The sequence below is a fragment of the Halichoerus grypus genome, chromosome 1 (genome assembly GCF_964656455.1).
Source record: "Halichoerus grypus chromosome 1, mHalGry1.hap1.1, whole genome shotgun sequence".
Lineage (NCBI taxonomy): Eukaryota > Metazoa > Chordata > Mammalia > Carnivora > Phocidae > Halichoerus > Halichoerus grypus.
This window is the reverse complement of record NC_135712.1, coordinates 34,383,685-34,410,179: the sequence shown is the minus strand read 5'-3', so window position 1 is coordinate 34,410,179 and position 26,495 is coordinate 34,383,685. Positions and strand designations below refer to the sequence as shown.

Here is a 26,495-nt window from a genome sequence, read left to right as displayed (position 1 = left end):
ACTGAGAGCTTTTCCTCTAAGATCAGGAACTAGACATGGATGTCCGCTCTCACCACTTTTATTCAACTGGAAGTCCTAGCCAAAGAAATAAAATGTTTTTAAGCCAACCATTTATCAGAGCACCTATAGGATGTGAACGTGACAGCAATTGCAATGAGAAATAAATAACAAAAAAAAATAAATGCGAACCTTTGTGAATGTGTAGGTCCCTTTGCATATTAAACACTGATGAAAATATGTATATTTTAAATATAGATGTTCACAGTTAAAATTAAATTATAAATTAATTTGTAATTAACAACATTGATCAGAGATCTTCAGTTTAAAAATTGTTCAAAGAAGTAGGATCACGGAATCCTAATTCCTCAGTAGATAATATGGTGATTAATTATTATTTTTTAAAGGCCAAATATTTACCAGCAACAACCAATCTGAAAAAGGGACTTTAAACTGTAAATCTTGAAAAGCAGCTGCCAAGGAAAGAAGCTATATTCAAACATCCTGCTAACTGCTCTTAATCATGGTCTGCCCCCATGAAATGTTCCTAGAAAAGAAGTTGTATCTATAAAACATGACAGGTTTCACTGATATCCTCCAGTTTGGAGAGAAGCTAACTTAAGGGATGAACAAGGAAAGCATGGCAAAGGTCAAGAAAGAGCCTCTCCTAGATCACAACACCTGCATACCCCTGTAGAACCTCTCTCTGCTGAGGGCTTGGTATTTTCCAAGGAATTGTGGAGTTAGGGAAATGAAAAAAAATCAGATAAAGCAATTAACATCAAGACACAAAGTATTCAATTTATAAAATTGAGTGATAAAGAGAAGTTCAGCAGGTGACAGAAAGAAAAAGAAATTTACCTGTGTGGATGAAAACAGTGGCTGAACTCATACTTTTCTCTTGCCAACAGCAATGTATAAAAAATTCTGGGGAAGCAAAATCTGACTCAAGAATTTGATAATTGAATTGCCATTCAGGTATTAAATTGAAAGAGCTTGAGGAATAAAACTTCTATAATTATATTTGAAAATATCATTTAGTGATGGGATCCAGGAAACTGAAAAAAAAAAAAAAAGTGAGTCAAAATAAAAAAAAACTTGTTATAGGGAAACAGAGAGAAAAGGCATGTATTGGGCACTAATTTGAATTAATTAAAAATAAGTAAAGAATTCAAGAAATCAAAAGTAAGTAGTATAACTTCCATAAGTGCTATGTTCTATAAGCAACCAAAATTAGGATGTGAGGGAAGAGAAGGTAGAAGTAAGTTGGAGGATGTTAAAATCTTTTCGTCATCATAGGAAATCTGTATTGCATAAATTGAAGCACATATTTAAAATAACATAAACACTATGTCTCAATGTTATGATGGTTTTCATATTTGCTTTTCTTCAAAGGGACCTAATAGGAACCAGCTAACATTAACATCTTGACATGAGAAAAAATGTATCTAAAAATTGAAATATAGAATTTGGTATCATTTCATTTTTTTTTGCTTTAAAATTATGTTAAAATTAAATTAAAATTTTCAGTTGGAGTGCTTTGTTTACTTTTGAAAAAAAATAAATTGCAGGATTGTCTGAATTCCAGATGTTTGCTATGGAGTGCTTTTCTAAGATAGAACATATATTTGCTGATGATAATATTACATGGTATTGAGGCTCATTACACTTTGCTATGTATTACACTTTGCTATGATAACAAAACTGATCTCAATAAACTAATTGGTGGGAGCCTTCGTGCTAAGTTAAGGCTTGCATGTTAAAATAACGCATCCATATTGATTTTCTGTTCTCTAGGTCAAGGTTTTTCGGGTGATTACCATGAATATTTTGGACTTCAAGTAGATGAAGATGCCTTGATTTATCTCATGTTGGCAAATCATTTGATTCACACGTTGTATCCAGATTCTATAACAGTAGCTGAGGTAAAGCCATAATGATCTCTACCCTCTGACCCCCTTTAGTATAGAACATTCTGTCACAGCATACAGTATTTTAATGATTAATCTCATGTTGTCAATAATTGCATAAGCGGAATTATGCTGTGACTATAGTGCAGCTGTCTTGTATGGGTGGCACATTATTTAGAATGCAGTGTTTTCTTATTAGGAGATAGTGTGCACTAATTACTTGTCATCATTTCATTGTTACAGAAGAAAATGCCAGTGGTTAGAAAGTAAAATATCCTAATCAGTGGACAGGTCCTTCCTCCATGAGACCTTCAACGGAGAAAAGAATTGAATATTAATGTGTGTCTGGTTTTTTTTATTTATTTATTTTTTCTTTTCTGGTTTAATCATTAGAGATGGCATGGCTCGCTGCCTGCAAGCTTCTCTGAAGTCTCTCTTGTTCTGATGCGATTACCTTTCTTGTTTACGTTATTGCTCTTGGATTGCCAAATGTTCACTAGTTATTCATGATTACTGAAGGTTCATGATTAACTGTCCCAAAGCTGCACTGTAATGATATAATTCGGTATATGCATAATTGACAATTCCCCTCTTGGTGATAAATGTGATAAATTAAGAAGTTTGTTAAATGCTTATGCTAATTTAGATTTAGTTCTAAAATCCCTCTGGTTTTCTGAGTCCTCTTACTAGAAATTATTATTAAAATTGAATTTAGTATGTTAAAACTGTTCTGTACAAAGTGTAGTGGTTGGCATATGAAAATAGCAAGAAGATCGTTAAAAGAGTCAGAGTTCAGTTGTATTTGCACATTGTTGGCATTTAGTTCATGGGAATGAAATGCAGTAGTGACGGTCTCCTTTCTGTGGTATTTATTATTTGTATAGACTTTTTTCTATCCATCTTTTCTCAAAACCCTGACTCTTCAACTAGATGGAATGATTTCCTTGTTTATCTTTGAATAGAGAACAGTTCCTTTCTTTAGACATTTTGTCTTCTAAATATATTCTAGGAACAGAGCAATGGACCCTAAATTTCTAGAATAAATTCTAACACAGATTTTTTAAAAACACAATTATAATAACATTTTGATAAACCTGTATTATTCTACACTATCTACCTGTCTACATTTGGTCATATCTGATAAATCTTGCTAATACTTGTGCTAATTACTTTATGTGCCAAGTATCTTTTAATGTCAGAGTGTATTTTAAACTTACTTTGTCTTTTATATGAATTTATTTTATCTGTCAAACATCAAAAAACTTTGTCAATTATATTTATGACAATTCAAAGCAGAGACAGTATAAATGAAAAGTTACTACAAACAATTAATGATAGTACAAATCAAAAGTGGGTACTGGAAAAAAAGAAGCAATTATTTAATACATGAAACTTAAAATTGTTACATTGATCTTTCCGTTCATTTCAAGTAAAATAGTTTCATGATCTAGAGAGCCCTTGTCTGATTATCAGTGTTTCTACCAATGAAACTTTGAGACTTTAGCCTACTTTATATTACTTGGTTTTAGATTTTTTTTAACAAGATGTGTCTTCAATTTATTCTACTTAAATTGAAAACTACTTCAATTTCAGTACATCACTTTTCTGTCTAGTGGGAGTCTCTTCAAAATGTGAAATTGATCCTCATGAACTTTTTTTTTAAGAAAGGAACGTGGTGTAACAAATAAGTAATGTAATTTATATAAAGTCCGATAGTAGAAATTTAAATTTATTTATGACAGTTACTAAAATTGAAGACTTTTTTTTCCTAGAATGTATCTACCATTTCCCATAGTTCTATTTGCTATATTAATTAAAAGTATTTTTTGATTGAGGTTTTCTCCCCCTTTTGGAATAGTCGTAAGATATCCTTAGATACTAAAAAATAAAACTACTTCAACTTTATTTTGAACACATGGTTATTTTTATATGCTATGTTGGTAGGTATTGACTTTTTTACATTTAAAGTATATTTATTTTAGTGGCCTTTGTGTTTACTTTTTTTTTCCTTTTAAGATTTTAAAAGGAAAAGGAAAAGGATAGTCATAACTCTTCTCTTCCAAAAGATAGCTACAAATATCTCATGTGCATTAATGGAGTAGCTTTCTAGGATTCAGATTTAGGAGTCAAGACCAATTGGTGTCCAAATGTTTTTCTTAGCATATTCTATTTCCTATCAAAGTATTCCTAAAACTATCTTTAGAACAAATCTAGAATGCGCCTTAAGGTTTCCTGAGAAAATTATCTTGATCTTTAATACCAGCCTATCACCAGTCTTAGGAAAACTTAGTCTCATGAAAACTCTTCTGGGGAAGTTATTTTGTCTATAATTCAGTGCCCAACACGAGTACCTGGTATTTAATACATATTCAACCAATGTTTATAAGGAACCAAACTAAATGCCTACTATAATAGTGAAAATATGACATATTATAAGATATAACCTTTTAGTTTTTTTTCTGTTAAGCATTCATCCTTTCACTTTTTTGTCCCTTTTTTCAGTTATAAACTATGAAGTACTATGTAGAAATAAGATATTATTGACAAATACTTCATTTTCTAACAGATATATTCCACTATGCATTATATTTAAATGTATCTCTCTTTCATTAGAAAACAATAAATTATTTTAGAAGTCCAAAGAGGTCATATATTTCTTTTTTTACCAGCTTTTCTGTGTGAAGAGTTTGGGGATAGTGTTGTATATGAAGAAGTATTTGAGTTAAGTTTCAGAGAGCTCAGAGTATGTGATAGTCTTTTATAGAAAGTAAGGATAATAATGCAAGGAAGAGTTTGGGGCAGTGACACACATAGAAGAGTTTGTGACAAGCACAGGGAAGAGTAAATATTCCAAAGTGAATGATGTATTTAGTACTTGAAATATAATAGTAGAAATTATGGTGGAAAGCTATAGGGTCTCTCCGTTGCGTTTTCTGTGTACTTCAGTTAACAATTACAACAACTACATCACATTATCATTTCATGATAATAAGTGTGTATATGTTTAGTTAGGTTCTATTTATAAGGAAGTTATATGAAGGTCAGATATTATGTCTCATTTACCTTTAAATTCCTGACAGCACCTTTATTCATTCACTCACAAAATGGTATTGAGTTCCTGCTTTATGCCAAGTACTCTTATACTACTCTGAATTCTTGGCATATATCAGTGAACAGCAAAACCCACAAAACCCTTGTCCCATGGATCTCACATTCTAACAGAAAGTAAGGAGGCAAATAATCAAATAGGAAATTATATTGTTAATACTTAAAGTATGATTGTTGAATTGAATCTTTAGCTAAAGAAGTTGAGTTTTTAGTTATTGGCTATTGGAAGCTATTGATGGGCAGTGATAGGGCACTGTCTCATAAGATGTTAATTTGGGGGGCACCTGGGTGGCTCAGTTGGTTAAGCACCCAACTCTTGATTTTGGCTCAGGTCATGATCTCGGGGTCATGAGATCGAGCCCGGTGTTGGGCTCCACACTCAGTGGGGAGTCTGCTTTCCCCTCTTTCTCTCTCTCTCTCTTCCCCTTCACTCTCTGTTCCCCCACTTGTGCTCTTGCTCTCTCTCTCTAAAATAAATAAATCTTTAAAAAATATATTAATTTGGCAGCAGTTAGAATGAAGGGAAACTGGAGATGGGGAATTCCATTTGGAAGCATAGTGCTCTAAGCAAGGAGTAATGAATATTAAATAAGACAGTGGCTATAGAAATGGAGCAAGGGAAAAGGATTTATTTGAAAGATGTTGTAGAGTTAGAATTGCTAATATGTGACTTATATTTCACCATAGTTGCTGGTATAATATATTTTGCTACATCTGGATCCTTATACCATCTTTTTCTTATGTGTTTATTTGATTATCAGTAATAATCTAGTGGTGGCATGACAGAGAAGGAAGACACTCTCTTGAAGGTCCTGACATCTGAGTCCTGACTCTACTCTTGAGAAACATCTCTTTAGAGATCCCTTCACCCGAGTGAGCTTCAGTTTCTGTAGTTTCTAGATGAAGAGGAACCACCAGATAACCTTAAGACCCATTTCAAGTGTAGCTGACTATACTGAAAGCCATCTTATTGCTTCATACTTAATGTACTAAGTCTTTTTCTATCTCATCAGAAGTTAGGTCCTCACAAAATACACTCCTTGCCAGTACTGTATGCGAAGAGAATAAGTACAACAGATATATGCCACGTGTATTTTTGTGTTTGATGAAAGCAATAGCAAAATGTTCATACATTAGCACAAAAATAAGTCTAAGAAACTATGTTTTGGCAGTAATCATCTTACTCTTTTGTGTTCTCTATCTTGTGATACTAAGGAAAAGAAAAATAAAATCCCCTCATGAGATTGAAGTTGTCCTGCATTGAAAAGCATTACACAAAATGTTAGTGGGAAATGAGATATGCTGTCTTGGTTGTAACTACTTTTACAATTCTGCTGCCCAAACACTCCAAAAATATATGCTCCCATTTACTGTTTTTATTTATTGGCCCAGAATTTACTGTCAAAAATATAGTAAGAATCTGAGCAATGTGAATTGATAATGCTGATGTATTTTGTTGCAGGATGTATCAGGAATGCCAGCTGTCTGTTCTCCGATTTCCCAGGGAGGGGTTGGCTTTGACTATCGATTAGCCATGGCAATTCCAGATAAATGGATCCAGGTAAGATTTCATGCAATTTTTTTTTTCCTGTAAATACTCTGTATTATGTTGGTTTATTTCTTATTTCTTTGATTTATTTCTTAATTTGTGGTAATTAGTTACAAATATTATAATTATTATAACTGAAGTATTAAATTTTCCCACTAGTGTGTTGATTCTTGTGCTTTTTAATAAGGTACTTCACAAACTTCTAAAAGTTCTAGTTTAAAGTATTCATACTTGAGTTATTCAGATAAGGGGAAAATATTAATATAACTTTAGCTGTGTACATGGAATTTTGCATTATCAGTGCAGTTTTATGAAACTTCAGTGCTCTATATTTAAGACACATTAAACATCATCAAGGCATCCATTTCTGCCTCCAAATCATCAATGTAGAAGTTATTCCTTAATTCCCAGTACTTGCTTCATAGCATGTTTCTTCCTCAATAGATTTGGATTCGTCCATTCCTTTACTTAACATTTAGAAATCCTTACCATGTGTCAAGCAGTAGGGATGAATAATTGTACATGACACCTTGCACATAATTTGTAATACAATTTTATTAAGTTTAATAACATTTAAGTACCTTGGATTATATTTTGTTTTATTTAATATTTGCCTAAAAGACCAATGTTGTTACATAGACTTAGATTTGACATAGAACATTTTTGAGTGGCTATGTCCATAATCATAGGCTGAATATGTGTAAGAAGTCAGCTATGTCTCGAATAACCATAGCCTTCTGATGAGCCCTTTGGTACAGACATGAACTGGGGCCATGACATCACAGGGACAGACCCGTTGAACTTTGCATAGAAAAACCATGGAGCCCCCTCTGAAGGAAGTGGTTACTATAATCCTGTCTTAACTTTCTTTCCTGTGCCCCCAGGCAATTTGTGCAATGCACAGCTGTGACATTAAATCTTTAGCAACGTAATTTCTGCTTCTCCATTTATAATGATTCCTTAGACATTGTCAAGTTAAAAAAGCAAATGTTTTCCAGAGATGATTAGACTCAGAAATCAAAGAAACAAATATGTATTCTAGCTTTAACACCTGGGAAAGTTGCTTTATATCTGTCATTTAAAAAAATGCTGTGGTCTTCAGTTTTCTCACCTTGGTTTAAGGGTCTTTACCCACCATCTTTTAGGATTTCTAATTTTCCACGCAAACTTTTTTTTCCTTCACGAATGCCAAATCTTCCTTTTTTCACCTCCTACTGGAAAGCCTTCACCAGTTTTTGTGCAGATTCAAGAATATTTCAAGGTGTACATCAACCTATAATTATAGCCCACAGTGGGATATTTCCTTCTCTGAACAATGATGACAGTTTTAAAAGAAAGAATTAATTTAACTTATGAAACATTTTAGTACCTTGTATGCTCAAGGTACTGTACTAGTCAGTACCTCATAAGAATGGAAAAATATATTGTCCTATGTATAGGATATGACCATCGTGTCCTCTTAGATCGTGAATTCTCTAAAGGCACATGTCATTTTCTATTTTATATAATTATTTAAAAATCTTTGCATCACCGAAGTGGTTAATAAGACAAGAGACAGTTAAAACAATATTTTTTAAAAACTCAGTGATTTCCCCTACTTACGTAATTTGTGCATTTAAAAAGATAATACCATAAACAACTACTGTTTCCCTAAATGTCAGTAAAGCACACAAGGGTATTAATCCAAATGATAGCTGTACTCAGAATGTATGTGATATTCATCATGATTTACCCATAGGGTTTGAGTTAGATTAGAATGCTAGATTTCATTCATGTTTTTGTTGTTCAAAAACAAATTATTTACCACTTTCTACTTCTATTAGTTCAAAGTCAGTAGTTTGGAATATCACATTTAATCATACTTAATCACTTACTGAACAAATATTTGCCTATCTAAAATATGGCAAATTTGCAGCATCTTTTTTCATTTTGTTGGTCATTTTTATTACCTACCTACCTTTTTTCACCTTTTTATGTTAAATTGATGTAAGTATTTAATTGAATTCATTCATTACACATTAATTCCACCAAATGTTTATTAAGCACCTTGTATTTTTTTTTAAAGATTTTTTTATTTATTCATTCAAGACACAGAGATACAGAGAGAGAGAGAGAGAACATGAGCTGGGGGAGAAGCAGAGGGAGGGGGAGAAGTAGGCTCCCCTCCGAGCAGGGAGCCCGATGCGGGGCTCGATCCCAGTACCCTGGGATCATGACCTGAGCTGAAGGCAGATGCTTAACCATCTGAGCCACCCAGGCGCCCCAAGCACCTTGTATTTTTATTATATAAAGTTTTTCAATTAAACTTTTTATATGAAGATAATTGTAGATCCCCATGCAGTTGTAAGAACAGTTGTAATACAGTGAGATCTGGTGCACTCTTAACCAGTATTCCAAAGTCTCACAACTAGGATACTGACAACTGATGTAGTTAAGGTATAGAATATTTCCATCACCATAAAGTTCTTTCATGTTGTTCCAATCACTTTTTAACCTGTGGCAACCACTCTGATCTCCATTTCTGTAATTTTTTTTTTTTCATTTCAAGAATGTGATATAGGGGCACCTGGGTGGCTCAGTCGTTAAGCGTCTGCCTTCAGCTCACGTCATGATCCCAGGGTCCTGGGATCCAGCCCCGCATCGGGCTCCCTGCTCAGCGGGAAGCCTGCTTCTCCCTCTCCTGCTCCCCCTGCTTGTGTTCCCTCTCTCACTGTGTCTCTCTCTGTCAAATAAATAAATAAAATCTTAAAAAAAAAAAAAAGAATGTGATATAAATGAAATCATATAATATGTCACTTTTTGGGATTGCCATTTTTCACTCAGCAAAATTCTCTGGAGATTCATATAGGTTGTTGCATGTATCAGTAGTTTATTCCTTTTTATTGCTGAATGATATTCCAGGGTATGGATATACCACGGTTTGCTTAATCATTTACCCATTATAGACATCAGTATTGTTTTTAGTTTTTGGCTCTTACAAATAAAGCTGCTATAAACATGTGTGTGCAGATTTTGTATGGCCATAAATTTTCATTTCTCTAAGATAAATGCACAAAAGTGCAATTACTGGGTCATATAATAGTTGGATATTTGTGTAGTTGGATATTTAATTTTTTAAGAAACTGCCAAACTTGTCCAGAGCAACTGTACCATTTACATTCCCACCAGCAATGTTGGAGAGATCCAGTTTCTGTACATCCTTGCACCTATTTTAATCATTCTAATAGGTGTGTAGTGATATCTAACTCTGGTTTTAATTTGCATTTCCTTAGTGGCTTATGATGATGAACATCTTGTCATGTGTTTATTTGCCTTCCATATATCCTCCTTGATGAAATGTCTGTTCATATCTTTTGACCGTTTTCTAATTGGATCATTTGTTTGCTGTGGAGTTTTGAGAGTTCTCTATATAATTTAAATTAAACTCTTATTGGACATGTAGTTGGCAAATGTTTTCTCCCATTCTGTTGCTTATCTTTTTATCCTGTTCGTGTGGACTTTGACAGAGCAAAAGTTCTTTGTCTACATTAAATTTGGTAAAGTCCAGTTTATCATTTTTTTCTTATAGAGACCTTTTTTGGTGTCGAGTCTAAGAATTCTTTGACTCTCCTATGTTTTCTTTCAAACATTTTATACTTTTATATTTAAGTCCATGGTCCATTTTGAATTAATTTTTGTGCAATCAATGTTTAAGACTTAGTTCCTTAGTTCAAGTTTGTTTCTTTTCTTTCTTTCTTTCTTTTTTTTTTTTTTTTGCAATTTCTGACTCTTTTAGTGTGATTTGTTGAAAAGTCTATCCTTCCATTGATTTGTGTTTGCACGGTAGTCAAAAATTAAGTGGGCATATTTGTGTAGGTCTATACATTAGTGTGAAATTGTTGCTGTACCTAATTACCACAACAGTGTCTTAAAACAACACAAATTTACTATTATATAGTTCTCATAGTTCTGTAGGTCACAATCTAAAATGGATCTTATTAGACTAAAATTAAGGCATTGGCAAGGCTTCACTTCTTCTGGAGGCTCTAGTTCCCTTGCCTTTTCTAAAGGCTTCTAGTTTTTTAAAAGCCACCTACACTCCTCGGCTCGTGGCCCCTTCCTCCATCTTCAAAGCCAGCAAGGTAGCATCTTCAGATTTCTCTCTTACTCTGACAACTCACTCCCGCTTTTGAGAAAGATCCCTATAATTACATTGGACCCATCCAGGTTATCCAGGATAATCTTTCCCTTTCAATGTATTTGACTTTATCACCTCTAAAGTCCTTTTGCATGTAAGGCAACATGAATATGGCTCTGGGCATTAGGATGTGAACATCTATGGGTGGTCATTATTATTCTGCCTAACACAGTCTGCTGTGTGGTGTCTAACGATTCACATTGAAGTTCTGAGAGATGGCTAAACACATCTGAATTCCTTGGACAAAAGTCAACAAAGGAAGATTCAAGGAGGCCTGAACCCCATTTCTTGTACCAAAATCTGCCTTAGTTTTGCATTAGTTGCTGTGCAACAAATTACCACAAATCTAGTAACTTAAAACATTACTCAGTTGCTATCTCATGATTTCTTCAAAGGACATCCATCATATTCCAAGGTCCCACCTCCACTTTAGGTAAAGGATTGCACAAAGATGTGAATCTGGAGGGGCAGGAATCATGGGGACCATCTTAGAATTCTGCCTATCAGAGTACAATTGACACTTTAGACAGAGGAATGAGCCCAGGCAGAAAAAGTGTATTGAGTAGAAGAAAGAGGCTATTTTTAGGAGTAACTTTCAAGAGCACCAGCTTTATAGGATAGGCAGAGGGAGAGACTGCAGGATGCCTAGAGTGGTAGGAAAACAAAACAAAACAATCAGGAGTCTCACACTGTAGACTGAGACGGAAAGTGTCTCATGGGAAGGGATAGAGTCAGCACTCTCAACACATACAGCAAATAGTTGCCTAAGAAAGAGAAAGTATTACCTAAGAGACAGTCATCTGCAATCTTGGCAAGGTCATTTGCATCGAAATAGAGCAGAAGCCAGCTTGGAGACTGAGTGATAACTGAAATGGAGAAAGAAATGTGTGGTCTGGGGGCACCTGGGTGGCTCAGTCGTTAAGCATCTGCCTTCGGCTCAGGTCATGATCCCAGGGTCCTGGGATCGATCCCCATGTGTCGGGCTCCCTCCTTAGCAGGAAGCCTGCTTCTCCCTCTCCCACTCCCCCTGCTTGTGCTCTCTCTCTCTCTCTCTCTCTCTCTCTCGCTATGTCTCTCTCTGTCAAATAAATAAAATCTTAAAAAAAAAAAAAGAAATGTGTGGTCTGTTAAGATGGTAATTATTTCATGATAATTAGTCTTTAAACTTTGAAATGACAGGTTTTTTTTTAGTTATCATTTTTTTTTTTAAAGAATGGAATAAAACATTATTCCTGCTAAAATTTTCTTTATTCAAACCTAAAAATGCAGCAAGTATCTCTCTCTTGTGAAAGTGACAAAAAGATAATGTGCACAGTAACACTTCACTGTGGTCTTAATCAAGAGGTAGCAGTTGTTACAGTGAGAAAAAAAGGTTGAAAAAAGCCCAAAGTGCCGTGAACAAACCATCTGCACAAAAGCAAACACACCCACGCCCCACATCACTGTCATTTGGTCAGTCTGTATAAAAGCTTTGATTTTAGTAAAAAATTTAACCAAAGATGTTTTTGCTACATGGGTGCCCTTGTATCTACATGTCAAGTAATTTGGATTGATATGATGGATGCCTTCAGATAGTGACTTAAGGTGAGAACAATAATGGTTTATTCAAATTATTTTCTCTCTTGCATTTAGCTACTTAAAGAGTTTAAAGATGAAGATTGGAATATGGGCGATATTGTGCACACACTCACAAACAGACGCTACCTTGAAAAGTGCATTGCTTATGCAGAGAGCCATGATCAGGTAAATGAATATGTGTACAAATTAATTCTGGCTTTCTTTGTATTTATTAACATATCTAATACAAACCTATCTAAATGCAAATCTCTATAGTTTAATACAGTTAATATAATTTATATCTATCTTTACGTGAAAACTGCTTATACTTGAAAAACATTTTAAAATTATTTTGCAGATCTATAAATTCCAGCTTCAAAATGCAGCACTATTTTTACTCTGCCAAACTGTAATTAAAAAATTGTAAATGACAGTTGCAAGTGTTCTCTTACATGTTTTCCTTTGTTGTAACGAGAGGAACATTGGTGCTGATCCAGGTTAATTTTAATTTCCATTTTAGATTTCCTTCTAGAGGTTTTCTTTTATGCCTTTTGATAAGCTTTCATCATTTTTTTCCTGCAATCTCTGAAATCTCTTGCTAGGTAATTACCCTGACCCTTGTTTGTCCAGCTTCGGCCCATCCTTTCTAATGCAGCCTGAGGTATTTTCCAAAGAGCAAAGCTCATTTCGTCAACCCAGATCTTTTGATTAAATCTTCTTATTCAAGCCCACTCATATTCTGGTGTAAGCCAGAGTTTCCACCTTCATTCTCTGCTCACCTCTCCAAACATTTTATTCTTCAGTACAATAAAATTCCCACCCATTCCTGAATAAGTCAACCTTGTTCCAATCTTGTAATTTCCCCCACACACCTGCAAGTGTCTAGTGCACCTGGGAAGCTTCTGTGAAGTCCTACTGTCCTGCCTCAGATGTCATATTCTCCCTCAAGACCTCATCTAGTTGTATAGGGAAAAATAGTTGCCTCATCCTCCATGCTTTCATCACATTTTAGGCAGAACATTTGTTTCCATTACCTTTAGATTTTCAGCCTTAGCACTGTGACTGCTTCTAGTAGTTGTTCAATAAACATAAGTAAGTGGGGGAACAAAGGCCATTTAGTTATATAAAGCCATATCAATCCTCATAAGCATAAGCAACATAAGTACTCTTTATACATTAAAAAGGAGACAGTAAAAATTTTTGAAATTATTTGCATGGGGCACCGGGGTGACTCAGTCAGTTAAGCGTCTGACTCTTGGTTTCAGCTCAGGTCATGATTTCAGGGTCCTGAGATCCAGCCTGCATCCAGGTCCATGCTCAGCGTGGAGTATGCTTGAGATTCTCTCTCTTCCTGCCCCTCCTCTGGCTCACACTCTCTCTATCCTCTCTCTAAAAGGAATAAATAAATAGATAAAATCTTTAAAAAAAAGGAAATTATTTCCAGTATGTGTATTAAGAAAATTGAAGCTCAAACAATAAGCCTGTTATTTTTGAAGAAATTGACCATTTAAGGTAAACAGGTGGATTTTCAGGTGTATTCTCTAATTAATAAGAAAGTCTAGAGGCGCCTGGGTGGCTCAGTCATTAGGCATCTGCCTTCGGCTCGGGTCATGATCCCAGGGTCCTGGGATCAAGCCCCGCATCGGCCTCCCTGCTCCTCGGGAAGCCTGCTTCTCCCTCTCCCACTCCCCCTGCTCGTGTTCCCTCTCTGGCTGTGTCTCTCTCTGTCAAATAAATAAATAAAATCTTAAAAAAAAATTTTAAAAAAAGTCTAAGTAGACCAGAGGTCAGCTACTAAGGCCCATGGGCCAAGTTCTGCCTGCTGCCTATTTTTGTAAAGGTAATTGGAACACAGCCATGTTCATTCACTTATGTATTGTCTGTGGGTGCTTTTGAGCCATAATGGCAGATTTAAGTAGTGGAGACTGAGCAAGTGGCCCACAATGCCTAAAATATATACTAGGTAGCCTTTACAGAAAGTTTTCTGACTCATGATGTGAACCTATATTAAATTTTGTATCTTCCAAATCAGGGCAGGGCTTTCTTTTCAACTTAAATTGGCCATAGAGCAAATCAAATACCTACAAAAAATCAGAACCAAAATCTAAAAAATTAAAAATGGATAATATAACCATGGAGGAACTCTCACCAAATACATAACAATATGAAAACTAAGATGCATGTATAAATTCTTTATATTGCAAACTCCTAGCAATTATAACATATTTTGAGCTCCCTAGATACATTTATTTTATATAAATGAATAAAAGAATAAATGAGTGGATTAAACAAATTGAAGATGAAACAGATTATTTTTATAGTTTTCTTCCCAAAATGTACAGAAAATTATAGAATTATTTCATACTTTAAAGATTCAGGTAATTCTGCCTTTTATTACAAATTGTTGGAATATACAAAAAGATGCAAGTTTCCTAGTTCTTTCTAAAAGCAAAAATAGGGCACCTGGGTGGCTCAGTTGGTTAACCATCTGCGTTGGCTCAGGTCATGATCTCAGGGTCCTGGGATGGAGCCCTGCGTCAGGCTCCCTGCTTCTCCCTCTCCTTCTGCTGCTCCCCCTGCTTGTGTGTCTCTCTCTCTGTCAAATAAATAAATAAAATCTTAAAAAAAAAAGAACCGGTACTAATAACTATTTAACAAATAGATCTACGTTGTCTTCAAACTTCTTTAACAATGGAGCCTACTATTGAGCCACGCTTCTGTAGCACTCGAAGTTGTATGTCAGATTGAAGCTGCATTTTATTGGTATGTGTTTCAGTCTCCTAGGGCTGCCATAACAAAATTCCACAGACCGGGTGGTCTAAACAACAGAAATTTATTTCTCACCATTCTGGAGGTTGGTAGTCCAAGATCAAGGTGTCAGCAGATTCAGTTTTTCCTGAGGCCTCTGCCCTAGGCTTGTAGATGGCCATCTTCTTTCTGTTCTCACAGGGTCTTTTTTTGTGCACACTCATCCCTGGTATCTCTTCTTCTTCATATAAGGACTCCACTCATATTGGATTAGAGCCTCACTCTTACAACCTTATTTAATCTCGATTACCTCTTTATAGGCCCTCTCTCTAAATAATAGTCACATTGGAGGTTAGGACTTCAACATGAATTTGGGGTGGGCACAGTTCAGTCCATAACTGTACACATTCACTTTATATGTTTAGATTTAAAATATTTATCTGTAAGTCGGAGAACAAAGAGTCTACTTTGATAAAGTGAAATAGTTTGAACTCAAGTAATATAGATGACAATTACCATCTAATCAAACTCTGAAAATTCTTAGCCAGGAACCATATTCTGAGCCAGTTCTTTTTTGGCCCTTAAAATAATTCAGATTGTTAAGAAGCCTCTCTTCTACTACTCAGGATGTTTCTGAATTACCTGCCCCATTTATCAACTGTTATATTTTCATATAAAATAAACTAATTTTAGATTAGATGCCAAATTCAATGAGAAAGCAAATTTTACATTTTAAGGAAAAGCTGTCAGTCCTCTGCTGAAGGGGAATAGGGTCCATTTTACTATATATATGTACATATTTTATATATATAAATACATATACATAAATATAAATACATATACATATAAATGATTTTTAAGAAAGTCTTCCATTCTTTCAAAACAAACAAAATCATGGTAATGCAAGCTATTTTTAAAGTTTATTTATAATGATGTAATGTATGGTGATCAACATAACAATAAAAAATTTAAAAAAATAAAATAAAATTTAGTATCCTCAACATTATAATAAATATTTATTCCAATTTCAGAGAATTTGAAGCATCAGCTCAGGTATAACAAATGTTCAGGTGGCTTATCCTGAGTTTTCACCAAGCTCTTTAAAAATAAAAATCCATCCTGAAAATAGTGTTGATCTCTGACCAGCTCACCTGATTTTACCCGTTCTCCTTCTACATAGAAAGCAACTATTGAAAAACACATGAAATTAATATTAATTCAAACACCTCTCCTTCATCGTTTCCCATCCCGTGTAATCATGTGTTATTCTAGTATAAATCACAACTGCTTAGTACCTATTCCTTGCATTTATCTCAGTGACTTTTATTTCCATAGGCACTTGTTGGGGACAAGACACTGGCATTTTGGTTGATGGATGCTGAAATGTATACCAACATGAGTGTTCTGACCCCATTTACTCCAGTTATTGATCGTGGAATACAGCTTCATAAAATGATTCGACTCATTACTCATGCTCTTGGTGGAGAAGGCTATCTCAATTTTATGGGTAAGTATGAGTTGAACACATATCCCATCTATGTTCAGAACGTTAACTAATATTACATATGACATAAATCATGTAGAATAGTTTGAATTACTGTTCAGATTTAAAACAGAAAATTACAACTTTGTTTTTTTATACACTGTCCTATATAAGCTGCACAAATTAAATTACTGTAAAATCATTGTTATACTAATACATGATGCAAAAGTAGTCTAATAGCTGGCATTTTATTTAATGTTTTTGTCAACAAGTGGGGTGAACTATTTTTAAAACTTAGAATTATTCTGAATTTAATCACTGGAGTTTATTATATTAGTGTTTGCACATTAAACATAAGAAAGATATAATTGTCATGGCATGACATATCAAGCTAAGATTATTGGTCTTTGAGGTAATTGTACACCAGTATGTTTATATTATAAATGTGAAAACCAAGGCAAAGGATATTGTGATAGACAAAAATATTTATATATATTTATTTTAAAAATAGGAAAACTATGAATATTCAAAGGTCATTGTTGTCCTAAGGATCTTGAATGATAAGATATAGAAGTCAACAAATAATATTTTCTGTTCTATTTGGTCAACAACGGTCATTTGAGCATTTCTAAGCTTTAGGAGATTTCACCAGTTTTTAGACTGGTGAAAGAGAGAGATAGAAAGGCTGGCAAATGTATATGAGAGGCTGACTTACTTTTCTATAGTGAAAGCCTTAGAAGAGCTTCAAATTAATTCATTTCTATCTGGAAATTTGTATAAGGAACCTCAGATTGGACTTTTAAAAGTCTCTGTTGTTAATTTAGTCAGTCAGGCAATCAGTCTCTATTGTTTGCTAACTTGAGGTTAGGAAGCCCACCCCTATAAACTATACACCATATTTCACCTGTATAGCCTATACCTTTGGGTGTATTCCTCTCCTAGGATCAACAAAATTTGTTAATAGTCCTAAGCTGTCCGGAAGTGACCTTCCCGATGTGGGAGACTGCACTGAGCCAGCCAGGCTGCAAGCCAGGTTCCCTGAGTGGAGTTTGCAGGCATTATATCCATAAGTAGAATCAGCCTCAGTTCCTTAAAAGCAACTGGTCTTCACTGACCCAATAAACATTGTTTGCAAATATAGCCATTCCAGTAAGGCCTTAGTTGCACAATCAATTTTTTCAATTATATCCTGATAAAAAGATAGGGTCTATGAACCTGTGTAAATATGTTACCATGTAAAGTAAGGAGAAGTGGGGGGTTAGTGAGAGATTTTTTTTTAGTGTTTTATTTCATTTTCAAAAGCAGTTCATGAAGTTGTTATACTCTAAGATAGCTTAAAAAGAAATGGAATGGGCTTCCTTGTATGTGTGGAAACTAAAACAGTTTTCCAAACAGAGAACCAAAATAAAACCTCCGAGTTTATGCACTCAGTCCTATGTCATTAATTCTTGAAAGCCACTGCATTCAAAAATTCTAGTAATCTTGGGGCACCTGGCTGGCCCAGTGAGTAGAGAATGCGACCCTTGATCTCAGCGTCGTGAGTTTGAGCCCCACACTGGGCATGGAGCCTGCTTAAAAAAAATAATTAAAAAGAAAAAAAGATCCTTAAAAAAAAAAAGAAAAGAATTCTAGTAATCTTGACTCAGTTTACTGCTTTAGTCTGGAAGTTGTGTAGGCAATGTCAATTTAGAAGCCTATACCTAGTGAGTGGAGAGTGTGGGTAGTTTGAAGTACTTAATAAAGTCCTTTTCCTGAGACTGTCGTCCTTTGTGGAAGACAGTTCTAGCCTATAGCCCATAATAGAACCTGCAGGCAAGCATCAAACAGACTACACATGACAGAGATTTAAGAGCCTTAGTTAAATTAATATTGATAACTTTTAAATAAGAAAGATCTGATTCAAATTCATATTAAGAATTATTTCCTGGGACGCCTGGGTGGCTCAGTCGGTTAAGCATCTGCCTTTGGCTCAGATCATGATCCCGGGGTCCTGGGATCGAACCCCACATCTGGCTCCCTGCTCAGTGGGGAACCTGCTTCTCCCTCTTCCTCTCCCCCTCCTTGTGCTCTCTCTCTCTCTGATAAATAAATAAAATCTTTTAAAATATTAAAAAAAAAAATTATTTCCTGAGTCTTGGTGTATATTCCATGAGGGTAAAAATGGGTCATGGACAGCTAGGACATTAACAAATCTCAGTAATTTCATAAGCTTTGTGAAGTATTTATATTAATAATCACCTTAACTGTATATATTCCACCTAGGGCAGGCTGAGCATCTGTTCTGTTTTGAAAACTCTTCCCATAGTAACAATAAATAGTAACAATAAAAAACATAATTATTTCTAACATCTCTTTCTGTAAGGTCTATAAAGTGAGCATATTTGTGGTATCAGATATAATCTTGGGATTATTCTTTGATATAGGACTAAGAGATCTTTGAAGTTTTATTCTTTTGTCCTTAAAACAAATGGCTCCTAATGCTTAACACCAATATAACACCTTTTTTTTTATTCCCTCTGTCCTATTATCTAAATCTTAGCATTTCTCTACAGACATTAAAATCAATAATCTCCAAGTAGCTCTATAATTTCTGATTATTGATGTTGTTTTATGAAGTTTAGTATTTCCCTATGAGCTATCATGACTTTAAGTTTTTTTTCCATTTCCTGATCATGTCACTGTCCTGCTTAATGGCTTCAATGACTGGTGTCCTCCAGCTGACCTGTAAGGCTCTCATGAATGGTCTCCTGTGGGTCTCCCTGTTGATCGCTCTGCTCCAGCCAAGCAAGCATTCTTTCAGTTCACTGAATGTACCAACCTCCTTCAACTCTGAGCTCTATACATTTGCAGTTCTCCTTTCTGAGAAGCATTCCACTCAAACATTCCCTCCCATACCTGACCAAATCCTTCATCTGCAAATCTCGTTTTCTTGGGGAAGCTTTTCCTAAAGCCTCATGCTATGCTAGTTTTCCCTGTCATACATTTTTATATTACCCTATACTTACCTTTCATGGCACTTAACAAAATTACATTTGAAAAACTATTAAATATATAACTCCCTTGGTAAATTTAAGACTCAGTGAAAAGAGGGGTCATCCGTATCTTATTCACTATTTTATCTCCAGGAACTAGTAGCAACTGGCACAGCATCTAGCACATCACAAGGCTTTCACATTTTTCTAAAAAAAAAAAAGGATATCAGATAGATGTCTATGTATATAATAGATAGATAAATATATATATAAAATATTACCTTGTAATATTTTTAGCAGTAGTTCATTAGCTGCAATCACCAGTTGTAGTTATAAGCAGAGTAATTTTTTTCAAGTGGCATGTAAGAAATTAATATTTAAAAAGATCAATTTAAGAAATTTTTCGAGACTGACTGAGGAGCAACTTGGTTGTTTATTCATGTTTTAGGCATTTTTAAACTTGTTAGCTTTCTGAAATTTTATTTTTATTTTTCTTTAGTAGAGGAAGAATAAGTTAAGAGAAGAAAACACATTCTTACAGTTTTTTTTATTAAAACATGTTTACATAAATTCATTAGGCACTTAGATATGTGTGCTGTTCATCACAAATCATTAGGATCAGTACTGATTTTCTCAGAATGATACCAATTTGGCTGATTTGTTTTGTTTTGCTGGTTTTTTGTCTTATATACTCCTAATTTTGAGTTTCAAAAAAATTCTTTCACTCTGGGTAAAGCAGAGGAATATTTGCTGTGAATTTTTTATTTGCTAGATTATTTAATTGATTATGAATAAATACACTTATATTTCTTATTCTAATACCATGTAGTCATCTGCAAGAATCAAATACAGGAGAGGGGAGCAGGGATGGCTAAATTATGTTTATATTTTTATATTTCATTCATCGTATGAGAGTTAAAATAATAAATATGAATAAAAGTAAATTTATATTGACATGGCATTCTATACTTTCCAAAGCACTTTCCTATGCATCATCTAACTTAATCTTCATAATTTTTTTTTCTATATCATGTCTTAGTTTAAAAGAAACCTTGGGAAAAAGTTAGAGGAGTACTAAGGTGTGCTAGGTCAATGTCCCAAGTCGCATTTTGCTGAAACTGCAATTCGTGAAGGTAAAGGGATGTGCGTAATGTTGTACGGCTAGAAAATACAGCAGCTGGTTGGTTGTCTTTTTCTTCTGATTTCCAATTTGAGAAAATTTTTAAAGAAATTCTTATATCAATATGTAGATTAGCCACCATAGTATAATTAATGTATATCTTTTAGGAAAAGGTAGAGCAAAGCGGTTAAGAAAGCTCTCTGAGTGGGAATCCAAGACTTCTAGATGGGTGACTTGGGTAGGATGCATTGCCTTCAGGGCCTTCATCTGCTTAGTGATAAAACGGAGTACCACCCGCCCCAGACGACTATTTTGAGGGTGAAATGATTTAATATGGTTACGAGACTCAGATATTGCCAGGCACATAGCTCATCATTAACTTTTATTTAAATTAAGTTAGTTGAATTTAAAATTAAATTTACTGTTAACTATTTTTAATATTATTAATTATTCCATTAAATAAATAGGTCTTGGATACTGATGTTCCAATTCCATCTAAGAGTATTTCTTTAGAATCTTGCCTAATGGTACATGGTTAAAAATAAAAGTTTCTTAAAATGTTTCATTCATTTCCTCTTTAAGACATAAGTAAATGTAATAATTCTTTGTTAGAAATCAGATGACATTTTCCAAGTTGATATATGTGGTAAATTAAACCATTTCTGTAGTAAGTCTAAGAGTAAATATTACTTCTTTTGTTTTTAATTCATAGTGACATTTACTGAATGTTGCTGCCAAAACACCTTACTTAGCTTTCACGTATGAAGGGGTCTGAGGGTTACCTCAGCTAGTTTTCATTTCTAGGATGATTTCTAGGATATATATTGATCGGTTAACATTTATTATGTATCTACTATATGGTATTCATGTGTTAGTCTATGTGGGCATTAGATAAAACTTAATATTTTTCTGGCATACCTGTGCAGAGAACTTCTATGTACACAGAAACAGAGAGAGAAAGAAAGAAGGCAGATTGACTTCAAGTAAGTTCAATTTTAAAAGTTAGTAAATTGATATATATATCAATTTAAACTATAAATTTAACATATGCATAACACATTCTAGAATGTGTTTTAACACAATTTACAAAATTCCTTCATGCTTCAGACATTTATATGTATCCACTGTGTACCAAGCATTGCTAAGTGGTAGATATTCTGAGGTGAAAAATAGTTCTTGCTCTCAAGGTCTCAAAACCCAAAAGGGATTACAGACAAGTAAGCAGACAAGTATCTTTATACTAGTGCATGCACTAGATACAGTGATAGAGATGAACAGAAAATGTCATATAAATATATAGGAAATTGGGTTAGGAGATTGTTGGTGGAACTTATGAGTAACTTCAGTTAGACAAATGTAGATAGAAAGGCACAAGGAAGCCCTGCAATGAAATCAAAAGTCAAGTAAGAATAGGACTGATGTACTGGAGTGAGACTGAAGTCATTTGGAAATATTAAACTTCAAATAAATGAAAAAAACTAGGTGTAAGGAAATGAATTTAGTGATCATTCATTGATTAGAAAGTTGAATGAAAAAGTGTGGTTGTTGTGGTGCCTGGGTGGCTCAGTCGGTTAAGTGTCTGCTTTCGGGTCAGGTCATGATCTCAGGGTCCTGGGATCAAGCCCCAAGTCAGGCTCCCTGCTCCTCAAGGAGCCTGCTTCTCCCTCTCCCTCTGCCTACCACTCCCCCTGCTTGTGCTCTCTCTTTCTCTCTCTGTCAAATACATAGGTAAAATCTTTAAAAAAAAAAAAGTGGTTGTCATCACTTTAAAATATCATGAATTCTTCAGCAAGAAAGACCCAGTGTTGATGACTGAATGGGTTTGTGGTTTACTTTTTTCTGTATTTATAACATAACTAAAAGAATACAGATTAGAAAAATAAGACATAAGATCATTGATAATCTATATGGCTATGCCTTGCTACCCTTTGTAACCACTGGTTAGTTAAGCATATTTAATAGATGGCTAAAAATAAATATAAAATAAAAAATATTTGCCATACACATAGGATAACCTCACTAAATATATGTTAATTGCATATGGATAAACTGCTAAAGCCATTCAAAGGAGAAAAAAATGAGGATAGGGATATATTTTGCCCAGGTTTCTAGTAGCTATGTGGTTATGTTGGAAGTGCTATTGTTTCCTATCCAGTCATCTGAAGCAGAGGGAGTAGTCACATGACCTCATTGTGTGACTCATCAGGAATTGCTATAAAGGGGGGTGGTCAGGCAAGCACATGGGCTACTATGCCCAGTGATCTCAGACTAGGAAAGAAGTCAGTACTGATAAAGTGGTCCCCCCTTTAGGTTCTGCTTTTTGCAGTTTCACTTTACCACCCAGTTAACTTCCATCCGGATGCAGATGATCCTCTTTCTGACCTATCCTCAGAGAATCAGTAGTAGCCTAAGGCTATGTCACATTGCCTAAGTGATTCACCTCACTTCATCTCATTAGGTAGGCATTTTATCATCTCACACCATCACAGAAAGAAAAAGGGTGATCACCTTTTTCTAATATATGTATATTAGATAGTATAATAAGATTTATGGAGAAAGAGAGAGATAAAGAGTGGGAGAGAACACTTTTTACATTAACTTTTATTAGGTATATTGTTATAATTATTCTATTTTATTATTTGTTATTGTTGTTAATCTCTTACTGTACCTAATTTATGAATTAAAATTTATCATAGGTTTGTATGTATGTATAGGAAAAAAATATAGTATATATAGGGTTTGGGACTATTTGTGATTTCAGGCATCCACTGGGGTTCTTGGAGAATATCCCCCGCAGATAAGGGAAGACTACTACAGTATTAATTTCATATAATGCCAAAATAATGGCATTGATAGTGTTTTTTATTAAAGACTGTTTAGAATTCTAGAGAGAAGAAACTACATTATTTCACTAATTTTAAATATAAATGTACATAAACATTTTACAATAGCAAGTAGAGCATAAATTAAACTGTAAGCATGAAGCACATATCTTGCAGGTTTAAAATACTGACAGACAAAGCAGAATGGAATTTTAAGAATCAGGTATCCAAACAAAATGAAGAAAATTTAAATAATTTTGAAAATGAAGTATCATTTAATAATTCTCTAAATGTAAGTTTCAAAAATAAGCTGCATTAAAATGTTGCCATCCCTGAGTTTCAAGTCGGTTTTTGTGAAAAATGTTGTGGCTTTTCAGAAAGCTCTTTGTAACCCTGTCCTAGACTAGGCGGTGGTAACGGAGAAAGTTACCGCAAACAATTAACTCCAAATAATTTTCTTCATTTTCAGATAATTAGGTATCTCATCTAATAATGTTAAGAAAATTGTTTTCAATAACTTTTTTTTTTTTTTTGGTGGGGGGAAATCTTTTTATCGAGAGCTTACTGCTAGTTTTATTTCAAAGGAATTTGCTTTGTTTTCCCCTCTGATTTGACTTCATCTACTTCAGTTTTATCATATATAGATAGAGATTCAAATGCAGAGTGAATGCATCACTTTCAGTACTGTCATGTTCATATTCCACTTGTTCAGAAAGCCTTTGAACTAAAGTAAGAATTATTCTTGCAACACAAGCCTTGCTTTCTCGGTTGTCATTTTCTTCTTCCTCTTGGGGATAGTGTTATAGAAGAACACTTTCTAAATGAGTACACCTTCATTCAATTTGAAATATTAATGCTGCATATAACTCTCTGGGTATAGCTCAAAACATAAATGATTCAAATTTCTCATTTAAAAAGTACGGAACTAGCAGAGTTAAATCAACAAAACTGGTAACATTTCACTAATATAACACAATAGTCTAGGAAACTGAAAACTCATGTCGTAATCATAAAACACATATTCCCCATGACATCAGATGTTAATACATAAACTGAAATGTCATAAATAATCTGGAATCAGTGGGACTCATTGATTCATTTGCTCACTCATTCATTCAAATTAAACTCATTGTTTCCATGTCAATTTCTGGATACAGGTATAGGTTGGTTGTAAGTGGAGTTGTATGAAGGCTAAGTAGCTCAGGTTCGATAGCTTTATACTTTCAAATGAGGTCATCATCTGGGAGCGGAAGGAATAAGTGATGTTTGAGAAGAAAGTAGAAGCATGAAATAGACCACTCCGGGCATGAAAATACTACGGAACCATAGTAGGATATCTAGGTAATATTGAATGATCCTTTCAGAATTGTAATCAAGACTAAATTGAATCAGCCTTGTAATTGTGTGACTTTTCTTTCTAGAAGGCATGGTTTAATCAAGAGTAGGAATTTTGTCAGGCATCTGTCAAAAAGAGGGACAAGTTTTGAAAAGTATTAGAAAAAAAACTCATATAGGGGCGCCTGGGTGGCTCAGTTGGTTGAGCGACTGCCTTCGGCTCAGGTCATGATCCTGGAGTCCCAGAATCGAGTCCCGCATCAGGCTCCCTGCTCGGCGGGGGGTCTGCTTCTCCCTCTGACCCTCCCCCCCTCATGCTCTCTCTCTCTCATTCTCTCTCTCTCAAATAAATAAATAAAATCTTTAAAAAAAAAAAAGAAAAAAACTCATATAATAGAGAACCAATAAGTCACTGGTTCTTAAAATTGCACATTGGAATAACCTGTGGATTTTCAAAAAAAAACTAAAAATTGTGATTGAATTAGTGTTGGCCATAGCCTGGGCTTTGGGATTTTTAAGATTCTCAGATGATTCTTAAGGCTAGGAAATAAAGAGAATTCCAAGACAACGTAAAAGATACAGGAAAGTTCTCTGGTTATGGAACAGAAATCATAGAAGGCACAAGAAGAGGATGTAGGAGGAAGAGAAGGACAGTTGGGACAGATGATGGTGTGTCATGGGTGCAGACTGTCAATTAATGACCAGAAGGCCAGACTTGGACTTCCTAGAAGCAAACAGAGCAAGCAGGATTGGGGCTGCTCCTGGAGTTTTCGAGATGCTTTCTCAAATATATTTTTATCAATAGGTAAAATTTAAATCAGCAGCCTTTTCTGCTTTTCTTATATTGTTTGCTTTATTTATGAACAAACTAAAATCATGACAATAGAGAGCAAACTATATTTTATCCATAATGTGGGTCATCTGATAGGTGCTCATGTGTTTTTACTACTTTCTTGTTTAGGAATCTCATTACCATGATGTTATTCTAGTTTCTGTAATGAGTGATACCTGTGGAGAAAGAGGCATAATTACAAACTGGCAATTTTCTCTCTCAGCAGTGTAATGAAATTTCTATTACTAAACTTGAAGGATTTTCTCTATATGATTATATTGTATTTTGACATTTGAAATTCTGTGGGACATTCTTTAATGAATATGTTACATTCTCCCTAAAGTCACAGGGAAAGTTGGATGGATTTTATCCTAAGTGTCAGTCTGCATTCAGTGATAGCTACATTATGCTTCAGTGTAAAATGTATGATCTTACTTCAAATCTTCCATCTATGATTGTTTAGTGTCAAACTTGTAAATCCTTTTTTCTGGTAGATAGGAATACAATAAAAATTTAAATGCCTTCCTGCTAAGTGCTGGAATTGAAGCAGTTATAGAAAGACAAAATACACTCTCCTGAACAGTAGGAGTGCTAATTTGGGGCATTTTCTCTTAGCTTGTTGAGGCAAGTTTACCGAACATAACAGGACTAGTAGATGTCTATAAAACTGAGCTGTGAAAAACTGCAAACTTCTCAATATGAGCAGTTGTGAATGGCATTAAGTCCCGTTAAAATGCTCAGACACAAATAGCATCTATTTTAAATGGCATAGACTTAAAAAGCAGTGGCTCTGGTTTGATTCACAGCACACTGATAACCAGTTTTCGCTGGCATTAGATGAGAACTTACCGTGAGTTTGACACTGTGCTAGGAGTTAAGGCAGTG

At 34.6% G+C, this 26,495-nt stretch overlaps 1 protein-coding gene across 7 annotated transcripts in view; it reads left to right on the top strand.

The window, feature by feature from the left end:
• The window catches only part of GBE1 (1,4-alpha-glucan branching enzyme 1), a 278,711-nt gene that overhangs the window by 188,356 nt on the left and 63,860 nt on the right, over window positions 1-26,495 (top strand). For all 7 annotated transcript variants that reach the window (XR_013442827.1, XR_013442829.1, XR_013442854.1 and 4 more), the window contains exons 9-12: window positions 1,795-1,922; window positions 6,478-6,576; window positions 12,374-12,484; window positions 16,382-16,553. Coding sequence is in view for 1 of the 7 variants with exons in the window: in XM_078059397.1 (XP_077915523.1) it covers window positions 1,795-1,922; window positions 6,478-6,576; window positions 12,374-12,484; window positions 16,382-16,553 (510 nt within the window). In the remaining 6 variants the exon portion in view is untranslated. The remainder of the gene's footprint in view (window positions 1-1,794; window positions 1,923-6,477; window positions 6,577-12,373; window positions 12,485-16,381; window positions 16,554-26,495) is intronic.